This window comes from Ambystoma mexicanum, chromosome 6q (genome assembly GCF_040938575.1).
Source record: "Ambystoma mexicanum isolate Mex_15411 chromosome 6q, UKY_AmexF1_1, whole genome shotgun sequence".
Classification (NCBI taxonomy): domain Eukaryota; kingdom Metazoa; phylum Chordata; class Amphibia; order Caudata; family Ambystomatidae; genus Ambystoma; species Ambystoma mexicanum.
In genome coordinates, this window is record NC_090937.1 from 652,689,749 (window position 1) to 652,701,808 (window position 12,060).

Sequence of the window (12,060 nt, forward strand, 5' to 3'; positions counted from 1 at the left end):
CTCAGTAGGGAAGATGACGTGGAGGACAGATGGCAAGTCGAGAAGGTCCGGGTACCACGTCCTCCGGGCCCACGCCGGAGCAATGAGGATCATCCGGGAACCAAACCTCCGTAACCTCCGAGGTACTTGCGGGATGACGGGGACTGGAGGAAACGCGTACAACAGTGGGAATGACCACTCCACCAAAACGCGTCTCCTAAGGCTCTGTTTGGAGGAAATTCCCGCGAGCAGAACCTCTCGCACTTCCAGTTGACACTGGAGGCGAAGAGATCCACTTGAGGGGTCCCCCAAAGGGCGAAGATCTCCAGGAGAATCTCCTGAGCCAACTCCCACTTGTGAGAGATCGCGCTCTGCCTGCTCAGAGCGTTCGTCGTCTCGTTTTCATCTCCTGCCAGATTAACTGCGAGATCGAAACTTCCTGCTGGATTGCCCAGAACCAGAGCTGCATCGCCTCCCTGAACAGAGGAAGTGACTCTGCCCCCCACTTTTTGTTGAGGTAGTGCATGGCCACCGTGTTGTCCGTCAGGATCAGGACATTCTTTCCTCGCACAGTCGGCAGAAAAGCCTTCAGGGCTAGCCTGACGACCCTCAGCTCCAACAGATTGATATGGAGTCTGGACTCCGACGGAGACCAACTACCGCTGACTGTCAACTCGTTGGCATGAGCTCCCCATCCCGTGAGGGATGGGTCCGTCACGATAGTCACCTCCGGCCAGGGCAGCCAAAATGGAGCCCCCCTCATCAGATTGCCTTCGTCAGCCCACCACAGAAGGTCCTGGGCAACCGAAGACGGCACCTGAACCGGGTCCGACATCCTGCCGGAGGACTGAGACCACTGGAGCTTGAGTGCCCATTGCAAAGATCTCATCGGCAACCTGGCCTCTGGCACCAGAAGAATGCATGATGCCATGAGGCCGAGCAGTCTCAGGAACTCGAACGCTGGGAGAGACTGGGCAGGTTGAAACTTGTGCACCATCTGCTGAATGTGATGAGCCCTCACCTGGGGAGGAAAACACTGCCCCAGGGACATGTCGAGCACTGCACCGATGTACTGGAGCCTCTGAGTTGGTGTCAAATGAGACTTCTTTAAGATGAGGTAGAAGCCCAGATTGTGGAGGGAATGGCAGGTGACTAACAGATGATCCAGGACTTGCTCAGGAGAGCGCGCCCTGATCAACCAATCGTCCAGGTAGGGGTAGACGTGAATCCCCCCTTTCCTGAGGTGCGCTGCCACCACTACCATGAGCTTGGTGAAGACCCTCGGGGCGGAGGCCAATCCGAACGGCAGGACCCGAAACTGAAAGTGTGAGTCGCCAACCGCAAACCTCAGGTACTTCTTGTGCTTTGGATGGATCGGCACATGAAAATAAGCGTCCTTGAGGTCGAGAGACACCAACCAGTCCTGAAGTTGAAGGGCCTGGAGGACTTGAGAGAGAGTAACAATCTTGAACTTGTCCTTCCTGAGGAGTTTGTTCAAACCGCTCAAGTCCATGATGGGTCTCAATCCCCGGTCTTTCTTGGAAATCAAAAAATAAGGGGAATACCATCCCTTGTTCCTCTCCGCTACAGGCACCAGTTCTATAGTGCCTTTCTCCAGCAGGGATTGAATTTCCTTCGCAGGGAGCGATCCAACTCTTCAAAGAGAGATTCCCCGGTGGATTGTCTTGAGGCCTCTGCCGGAAAGGAAGACAGTAGCCATGGGTTATGATCTCCAGAACCCACACATCTGAAGTAATGGCGCGCCACTCTGCAAGATGCTGCGCCAGCCTTCCCCCCAACTGGCGAAACATTGGGACATGGCCCCATGACTGAGGTGAAGCGGCTGCGGCATTGCCTGAGGGCAAAGAGGCAAATGCCCGAGCGGCCTTGGCACCTCGAGTACCTTGTTTTCCACCTCTGGCACTCCTACGGTGGCCCCTTTGATTGGCAGCTCCTCTCGCTTTACCAAAGGATGAGTAATAACGAAAGGAACCTCCCCTCCACTGCTGTCCCCTAGGATGAAAAGGCAGAGGTTGTCGAACTGCAGCGCCCCATGACTTCGCTGCAGCTTTGGAGGTCTGCAACCTCTCAAGGCTCTCGTCAGCCTTGTTGCCAAAAAGATGTTCCCTGTCAAAGGGCATGTTGTGGAGCCTGGCCTGCACATCCAGAGCAAACGCTGACTTCCGTAACCATGCAAACCTGCGTATCACGGTGCTCGCCGCCATGGACCGGCTGACACAATCTGCCATGTCCAAACCCGACTGAACGGCCTCACACATAGCATCCTTGCGATCCTGAACCATGGCAAGGAAACCATCCCGTTCATCCCTTTCGGGAATATGTTCAGCCGCCAAGGAAACACAATTCCACAGAGTGTGCGTGAAACGTGACAAGGCACAAATGGAGTTGGCCGCCTGAAGCGCCATACTCCCTGCAGAAAACACTTTCTTCGCCCAACCGTCAAAGCGCTTGTCGTCCCTATCAGGAGGGATGGTAGTGTACGACGCCTGCTTTGCCGGGGCCATAGCCGCCTGCACCACCAAACTCTCCGGAGTAGGGTGCTTGGACAAGTAGCAGGGGTCACTACTGGCTGGGCGGTATTTTCGCGGCAAAGACTTGCTCACTGCCGGGAGACTCTCCGGAGCAGTCCAAGCCGCTGCCACCCTTCTTTGCAGAGCCATATGGAATGGCAGTACCGGGTCAGTTGGTGGACCAATGTCGAGGATATCCGTAAGGTCATCCTGAAAAAACTCCCCTGGGGGAGCAGACCATCCTAAGTACTCGGAGACCTGTGACATAAGTCGCTGGTCCGAAGAATCGGCATGAGTGCCAGGCTCAGGCCTACAAACCTCCACCTCCGGAGACATGTCTAGCCCACTAGCATCATGCAGGGACTGCCTCAGGTCCTCAAACTGGCTATGGCCCGAGAGAATCTTGTCAGGCACCATGCCATCATCAGAGCCCTCATCCACCTCTGAAATGAATTCCAGATGGCGGTAAGAAGGCACAGAACTGGAACTAAAGCCATGCTTGACCTTGGCCAGCGCCCTCCTAGGTGGTTCCCCCGAGCCACGGGGTACCCCCCATCGACACAGCCCCGAAAGGTGTCGAGGGCGTCGAGTGAATCGGCGCTGACGTCGAGAGAATCGGCGTCAACGACAGACGCGGCGTTGACAGCATCGACGGCTTCGACACAGGCCTCGAAAGCAGAGCCCCGAGCGTGTCCCTCGACATCCTGGACGCCGACGGTTTTGATGACTTCCTCGGAGGCGGAGCCTCGAGACAGAGTCCGTCGACGACCTCGGCGCCACAGGCTTCCTCGAAGACTTCACAAGTTCACGCGGTCTCGAGCGCGTCGTGGACCGGGACCTGGACCGGGCATGCCGAGAACGATTCCCCTTGTCCGAGCGGGACCTTTCCCGCGAATTGTGACGACCACCTGAGCCCGAAGGCGTGCGAGCGGCGTCTCTCGGCTGATCACGACCGACCCCACTCAGAGGCGCAGACGGACCAGTGCCCTGCGATTCGAGAATCGCCAACATTTTCTTCCCGAAGAAAGCCCATTCCTCCGGTGTCGCATGCTTGGTGGGGTAAGCGACCCGCCGACGGGCGGAGTCCTCGGATGAGGATGGGGAACGCGACCGATGACGGCGCTTCCGTGAGTGCCTCGAAGAGGCAGAGGAGTGGCGAGGCCGACTCCGGGACCAAGACCCACTGAACTTCCGACGACGACGCTGAGAGTCGCCCCTCGAGTCGTCCGTCGAAAGCCCCGCAGACCTCAACTTCCGGGGCTTGGACACCTTACCTACCGATAACTTCTTCTTGCGCTCCCGCAAGGCTTTCGACGCGAGCGACTGGCAGTCGACACAGTCATCCGTGTCATGGGCCTCCCCGAGGCACCAGAGGAGGGCGTTGTGCGAGTCCGTGACCGACATCTTGGACCCACAGTCCCCGCACTTCTTAAAGCCCCAACGCGGTGTGGAAGACGAGGTAGACATCTTCACGAAGAATAACTTCACAAACGAACAGGTTCGAAGAACCGAGATGAACAACAGAAACTCCAAAGAGTAGAGGCGTACCGAGATTCACGAAGCGAACACGTTCGCAGAAAAAACGGAACTGAGGCTCCGGGCGGCGTGCGTCCTACTTATCACATCGGGTGACGTTGGCCGTCGGAGGAGATCCTCGAGGACGGCGCATCGACGCAGGAAATTTTCCAAAGCAGCACAGCTGTGGTGATTACTGTCATAGATATGGAATACATGGGAGAACCCAATCCCCTCGAAAGGGGGATTACTGCACCAGGAGAAGCCCTGGATCCAATGTGCACTAGGAACTAGCAAGGAGAGCTTTCACATGGTCTCCAGCTCAGCCACACAACTCTGCTATGTCTAATTTCACCGGATATGGTGTTTTCTAACCTTGCCTTAGGGTACTAGATTGTGTGAGTTATTTATCTTAACCAGTTAAATAGAAAGTTTGAAAAATTAAAGTAAATGTAGGATATTACAGGGCACATAAAGGGCTTTATGCATATGAAGAGGTGAAGCATCTTTGGGGCAGGGCATTCCATTAGCAGGATCTGTTTGTGCTGGGGCAGCAAATTACCTTTGCATGGGGCAGCAAAAATCCTTGCACTAGCCCTGAAAGTGGGCTGGCAGCACTGGGTGTCTAACAATTGGAGGACTGTGTGTGGTCTTAAAGGAGAAGGTGCTTGTTCAGGCAGGCTGTGTAAGTCAATGGGGGAAGGTGATGATTTTCCTAGGTTAACCGTACAAAAAAATCTTGGGGTTCCCAGGATGAGAAGTGGGACTATTCTAAAGTATGTTAATCTATATAATACAAGTACTGGAAGTGTGGTCTTACTAATATATCAAATAATTACAAATAAATACAAACTACCACTAGGATCACTTGATATTGCTTTTATTAATCTCAGAATGACAAAAGGCTAAGCGAGAACTGACCGCATTAAAACCTTTGATCTAATGTAGATACACACATTTTGCATACACTAATCCCACTATGTCATCTAACACAACAGTAAATTGGTTTTAAAGTGGCTGCTTCAGACTTTGTTGTGAAGAGTCACTTGTGGAATTTCAATCACAGCCTAAACAAACTCAAGTTTTCCCAGGTCATGAAATCGCTTATCCAGGACTAGCGATTGCTCTCTTGTATTGTAGTTGTAGTCCTGGACTAATGATGGATACAGCAACAATGTACAGTAGGGCCCACATCACAATAGCCTGGAAAATAACTGGATTTGTCAAAGAGATGGGACACTACATTTTGGGCCCTTTTATAGGAAAGTGTGGCATTTGCTCATTGTCCACAGGAGACATGCACAATTGAGTGTCAAGTGGTGGAAAATAGCACAAACTTTAGTGCAGCTGAATGTAGAAAAAGAACCGGAACTACCATCTTCCCAGAGGTGGCCTTAACAGGACAGGATGACAAGACACTACTTTTCCATCTTACAATTCTGAATTAGGGCAACACAGTTGCACTGCATCATGTACACTTTTTTGTAAAATGTAGATCTCATGCAGATTCTACTGGACATTTGGTTTATGAATCTCCCTGATTGCCTACTGCATGCAGATAATGAGGCAATGTTTTTATCTAAAAAATATTTAAGGGAGTATCAAAAACCACCAAGATTGTCTCTTGGTGCCAGTAGCAGCAACTACCGAAAGGGTGCATAAACATCCAGGATATAGCTTGTTGCAATAAAATTGTTACAAAAGGGAATCAGAAAAACATTTATAATGACAATGTTTACCTGGTTGAAAAGCAATTGTCTGACCCTCATCTTTTTGTGTATTAAAACTAACTGCTTACCGTAGAAGTGATCGTCTTGCAACAACAATGGAATGTGAATCATGCAATAAACGCCCATCATAACGGATAAGCTGACTGTAGTTAATATCTCCTGTGCCCAATGCCACCACTTCAAACTGCTGGCCAGCTAAAATGAAATCATAAGGTAGTCAGGTAGTCACTAAAATAAAAAAACACATCCACGCTTAAAAAGGTATACACCAAGGCAACTAACTTTTAAAACTCACTTAGATTACCAACATGTTTGTTCATCACTGTTGAGAAGTAAGAAAGTGTCACTTACTAGCAAGGTTAGTTATCAAAAGCCTGTCTCATAATAAAAATAAATCAACAGTCGGGGCATTCCTCAAGGTCAGCCTGAGTCACAGACCATGTAGGTTTACATAGTAATATATACTTTTGTTTCCCAAAGACAATGATGTAAGAATGAAGGGACATCACTGAAGCTACAAGGGAAAATAAACCATGCTGGCTATTTCAGATCCCTTGAAGCAAAACAAGCGAAGCAATTGAAGCATTATACAGAAACATTTCTAAGTAAAGCCACAATAGGGTGAAAATACATGTACATTTATGGAGGAAACCTAGAATTGAGTGCCAGCTTTACCTCTTGATACTTTTTATCCAGGATTTGAGCGTTTCTAGACTCATAGTTTAAATATAGCAGCAATCAGTATTACCAAGCCCTTTCTAGCAATCCAATAGTGCCTTAAAGGCACCTTTAACACAAGCAGTATTTTTGCAGAAATGTTTCACAGCACTAGTACGCTGAAATGAGACATGGTGTGTGGTATAAAAGAAAAGGTCAGTTATTAAGGGAGATGAGAACATTATTCAACATTCCCTTGAGAAAACACTCTTCCCCTTCACTTGCAAGCAGCAGAAATAGCAACACCACCATGTAGGCTTCTCTTGTTCGGTTGTCTCACAGTTCAATCTGTAAATCGGCCTGCATTATATACCATGTCACACATGGGTAGAAATTTGATGTAGACATTTTCAAGCTCTCCATTCCTCCAGATAGTGCATAAAAATTTGCCAATGACTCCTATTTTCACCAGACCATTTTGGACACCATTCCCATCAAGCCCTCCAGGCTCATCGCCACTATGGACGGCTTAGTCTAGTCTCCAGCCCATCCATCTTCATGTGGAGGGCATTCATGAATCCCAGGAAAAAACGCACACCTAGAGACAAATCATGTTCCTCATTGTACTGCTCTCCCCCGAAAAGTGCACGAAACAACCATAAATCATCAATGCAATTATGGAGCAAGTACTTTGAACCACACAAAAAAAAAACAGACACAATAACTCACAACCACGCACTCTTAGAAGATAAATCAGCTCTTTACGGCTATTTATTCAAAGCTTACAAGTACATAGAAATAACTCATAAAAATAGTAAGGTCATACAGCACATAAGAAGTAAAGAAGTCAAAAGGAAATACATCACCGTGAACGTAATATAAGTCCTCATCTCGTTCAGAAGCGGCTGGAAGACCCTGGGGACAGCCAGGCCGAGAGTTCCACAGCTCACAGGAAGGCCAGACATAAGCGTCCTTCTCTGGCTGAAGTCTCACCTGACCCCCTCCGTGCCTCCACATATATACACACTCCACAAAGGGGAGTTAATTCCCAAACATTCTGGAAATTGCACTTGCGCAGTTGAGGACCAGCCGTCGGTTGCCAGCTGGGTCAATCGAGAGCTCCCCTCAAGGAACGCAGGGCCTCACTGCTCTAAAAACACGCTCCACGGAGAACAGTAGCAAGCCATAACAACGTTAGCTTTCCCAGCAGAAATGGCCTTGACTGCATACCAGGTTTGGAAAAGCATGTTTGTCTCAGCACTGTGAATCTAACACTTCAGCAAAATGTGCACAGCCTTTCACTGCGGTGTGAAGTAAATATCCAACATGGCTCTGCCATTTTGAACCAAGCATAAATCAAGCATAACACTCATATACCCCTGCTCCGGTGAATATTCTTCTAAAGAAAAGACCAAAATAGTTAATTGTGTATTCTACGGGTGTAATGAGGGAACAGAGTTTTAAACAAAGCAAAAAGCCATGCTATACTTCAAATTGCTTTCAATTCAGCATTATCAGTTCTGACGACTTTACAATTTCCAAAAATAACAAGGGAAGTTCTGAAAGGGAAGACTACAATTTTTTATTAAATGTACAAACATTAGTAAGCAATCACAAAGACGGCAGATCAGAAATTTACAAAAATATGCATCCTTAAAATACATACTTGATGCAAAGTATGCATGATTTTAGACCTGTCAGCAACCTTTGACCTGGTGGATCATGCCATCTTGTTCACCAGGTTACAGATGAATGCTAACTTTTCTCAAGATGCGGTAGATTGGGTTAATTCCTTCCTAGAGGGTAGGCAAGTCAGAGTGGCCAGCGATAGTGCTGAAGCCAAACTTAACACGCTTCTGTACGATGTTCCCCAGGGATCCTGTGTGTAGCCTTGCTTTTATAATATCTTTATGATTCCCTTCTTCCAGATGCTGGAAAGAGAAGGGATCATATTTGCAAATTATGCGGACGACACACTGTGCGTTGTTAGGCAGAAACCTGTGCAGTTCCCTTAGGGACCACTGCAAAAGATTTAAGACTACAGGTGTTGGCAGTAAACCCACTTGGTAGCAGTCTGCACCACCCAGATTTACCTGGTAGCTGTGGCTGAGCAGTCAGACTTCCCTCAAGAAGAGTTAGGCAGTATGCAGAGTATACACAATAGGCACTCAGATATAATAATACAAGCAAACACTGACCAGAGCTTTGGTATCAAAGTATATAATTATTTGTTTAAAAACACACAGTTGAAACACTCCAGCACTCTTATTGTAAAATATTCTAAACACAGTTACTATTGTAATATATACACCCCTTTTTCCTTATCAGATAAGTCACAGTAAAACACCACTTATTTTCATACAGAGGTGAGCGCTTAACTAGATTGTACTCCAATAAGTTTGTGAGAAAGGGAGGGAAAAAGACATAATATGGAAAGGTACACCACTCTAAGATTCAGGAACACTGTTAGCAAGGCAGAAGAGCAAAAAGTCACTGGTGAGCCAAAGTCCAAAGACTGGGCCCACTCTTAGAGAGAGCAGAGCACAAATGCGCCCAAGATCACACAGTTACACTAGGCTTAGAAAGTCTTGCAGAGGATTCAAAAAGAGTTTAGAGAGGCTTTAAGAAAGTTTAGCCAGGGTGCCCAAGACTAACCCAGGTTCGAAAGCCGGGGGCTAAATCTACCCCGTACAGTCGGTAGCAAGGGAAGCCAGGCGGGACACGGTACCTTAAGTGGGAAGGATCCTCCAGCGGTGGCAGTTGTTCCTGGTAGTGGGTGCAAGTTGCGTCGTCGTCCAGGGGAAGAGAAGATTTCGACTTGGAGGAAAGATGAAGGTCGTTGCACTACCAGGGAAGAAACCAGCCACGGAGTCTTCTGGTTAAAGGTGGTACCTTTGTTTCGCGGTCGTGGTAAAACGTGGTATCCTGGTTGCCGGGGTGCTTGACACGGGCAAGGCAGCCACGAGATACGTCGGGAAAGCGAAAATACGGTGAAACTGGTTATCCCCACCAGTCAAAGGAAGAAGACTCTCTGGCGGGAGATCTCCTCTGTCGTTGGGAAAAGTGGTGAGACAGTCCAGCAGGGCTCCACCGGTGGTGGTGTCATGGCAGGTCGGCTCAGCTTCTCCCTCGTCAGATTCTTAGGTCCTGTGGCGACTTCTGAAGTTCCAGTACCCAAAACCCTGCTTTTATGCAGCAAACCCCCATTCACTCAGCCTAGCTGTCACTCAAACATGCTAAGTGGTGAGCCGGCCGGCTCACCACTTGGGCCAATCAGGATGGAGTGCGACTTGAGTTGCCTAGGCAACTCAGTCCAGGGTGCCAAAATTTCCCTCTACCCCTCCTAAGTACCCCAGACAGAGTGGCACCACTTTGGAGGGCTTCTGTGGAGAAGCACGCCAGAAAGTGGAACAAAGGGCTAGACTTGGGTTGGAGTCACAGAAGAGAACACACACGCCATTTTAGAATCAAGTTTTGTCAAAAAATACCAACCGGAGAATTAATATTAATTAAATAAACCGGCGATATGTTCGAGGCTACCGTAAATAATTAAATAAAGATGGTAGCCTAAAACAATGGGAAATCCCATAGGAAAATATTCGCGGTTGAATATAAAAAGTAGTATCCACTGCCACCAGCCAAAACTTGATCAGGGGGGACGGAGACGTGCCCCCTCGACTAACAGACCCCGGGGCAATTGAATTGCCCCAGCCAGTACGTCCACAATATGATGGTTTGTACTGGTTCTGTTCAGAATTTAAGACTAGTAAAGTCAATGGTGACTTTACATGCCCTGGGAGACAGTAGTCAGTCCCAGGGTATGGAGTCTATACTGGGGGGTCACTACTGCACTGAGGGTGCGGTGTAACACGCATCACAAAAACACATGAAGCCCTATGGAGTAAAAGACCCCATAGCCCATTAAATACACCTAGATTCAAAGAAACACACTCAAATCATGCCCAAGAGTGAGGGTAAAAGAGTCTCACTCTTGGCAGGAGGAAAAAAAGAAACCCCAAAAATCCAGCAAAGCTGCTGGGGGACCTACTAGGTTAGGAAATTCAGCCTAAACCGAGAATTATCCCTAACATGCGTCATCCCCATCTCAGGATCCTATGTGGAGGACAAAGGCCGGATTAATGAAATGTATAAAAAAAAATCCAGAATTGGATGGTGGTAAATGGCTTGGCCATCAATAGCTCGAAAACCTGGCTTTTACCAATCAGATCGAGAAACTTGGACCCATCTATAAGTCATTTTCTATAGACAGCTGTAAAATAGATGTCATGAGCAAGGTCAAAACGCTGGCCAGTTACTTAGATAAGAACTTGAACATGAAGGCACAAGTGAACAGCCTTGTATCCTCGGCTTCCTATTTTATGAAGCTGTTTCGTTGCCTGAGACTCTTTGTGTCAGAAACAAACTCTGAAACACTGGCAAGGGCCATTATTGGATCAAAGATTGATTACTGCTGTAGCCTCTTGGTTGGTCTGCCATTATCAGATTTTCAATGACTTCATGTCCTACAGAATGGGGCGGTCAGAGATGTGAAACGCCTGACAGGAAGAGATCATGTGTCGGATGCACGCCGAAGTTTACACTGGTTACCTGTTCAGGGTATGGTTGCTTTTAGGCTTCTCCTTATTACACATAAATGTGTACACGGAACTGAGGGGGCGTGGCTAGGCGGCCATGCGGTGAGGAGCAGGAAAGGGAAGCTCCCGAACGATCCTGATTTAATCCGCTTTAAAACTAACTTACTCGGCTGGAAAATGTACCGACGGGTGTAGGAAGATCCACCGACCACCCGATCCAAGCCCTGGGGAGATCCGGACTGGGGAACGAGGCGAAAAACGGCAGCAAACACACGGAGCATCGAAAGCAAGATGGCGGCCCGCTAACACACAGCCAACGGCCCAGAGACCCACAGCGGGAGACTACGAAAGGCTGTAGCTCGGAGCTGCGAACCCGGGAAGGAAGGAAGAGGGGCCGCGGCGGGGCGGCTGAGGAGAGCAGGATACACCCCCCCAGGCAGCGGAACGGCAACAGCGAGCGCCTGGTGAGAGGAGAGCAGCGGCGACAGGACGCGGTTGCGGGAAGGCGGCGCCGAGGGAACGCAACAAGCTCCGCAAGCCGAGGAAGATCCGTGCTGAGGACAGCGTCACCTCCAGCCCCTGCCGGCCTCGCTAGCACGAGAACTGGGGACCCAGGAGAGAGCAGAGGGGTGAGACGGCTCTCCGCTGGACCACCGCTGGACCACCTCAGGGCACCCGAGAGATCCAACAGCTAGCAGGTGAGGAGAGCGCCTGCAGGCCCGCACGGCACCCGGGGAGGCGTGTGGAAACACCCGACAACACAGGGAACCCCTGGCGGGAGGAGAACAGCACAACGGGCACACCCCATCCAACTAGAACCGGACCCCACACGGACTCGGTGTACAAGCCACAGATAGCGGACAAGAAGCAGTGCAGTGCAGTACCCAAGGCCCGCACAGCGAGTATGCCCAACAAGAAGGTGGAGGGGAAAACGAAACAAGTTAGCATGGATCACTTTGCCAAAGCACCAGACAATAGGCAGCCAAATTCATCGGAGACAGCATTGGTGGAGGCCAACACCCCACACCCACCAGGGAAAGATGGGCAAATCCT

The 12,060-nt window shown here is 49.4% G+C and overlaps 1 protein-coding gene across 1 annotated transcript in view; it reads right to left on the reverse strand.

Annotated features, from left to right (window-relative positions):
* ADAD1 (adenosine deaminase domain containing 1) overlaps positions 1 to 12,060 on the reverse strand; it is a 1,643,060-nt gene that overhangs the window by 1,055,025 nt on the left and 575,975 nt on the right. The window contains exon 7 of the mRNA XM_069631143.1: positions 5,824 to 5,950. Within this exon, the coding sequence (XP_069487244.1) occupies positions 5,824 to 5,950 (127 nt within the window). The remainder of the gene's footprint in view (positions 1 to 5,823; positions 5,951 to 12,060) is intronic.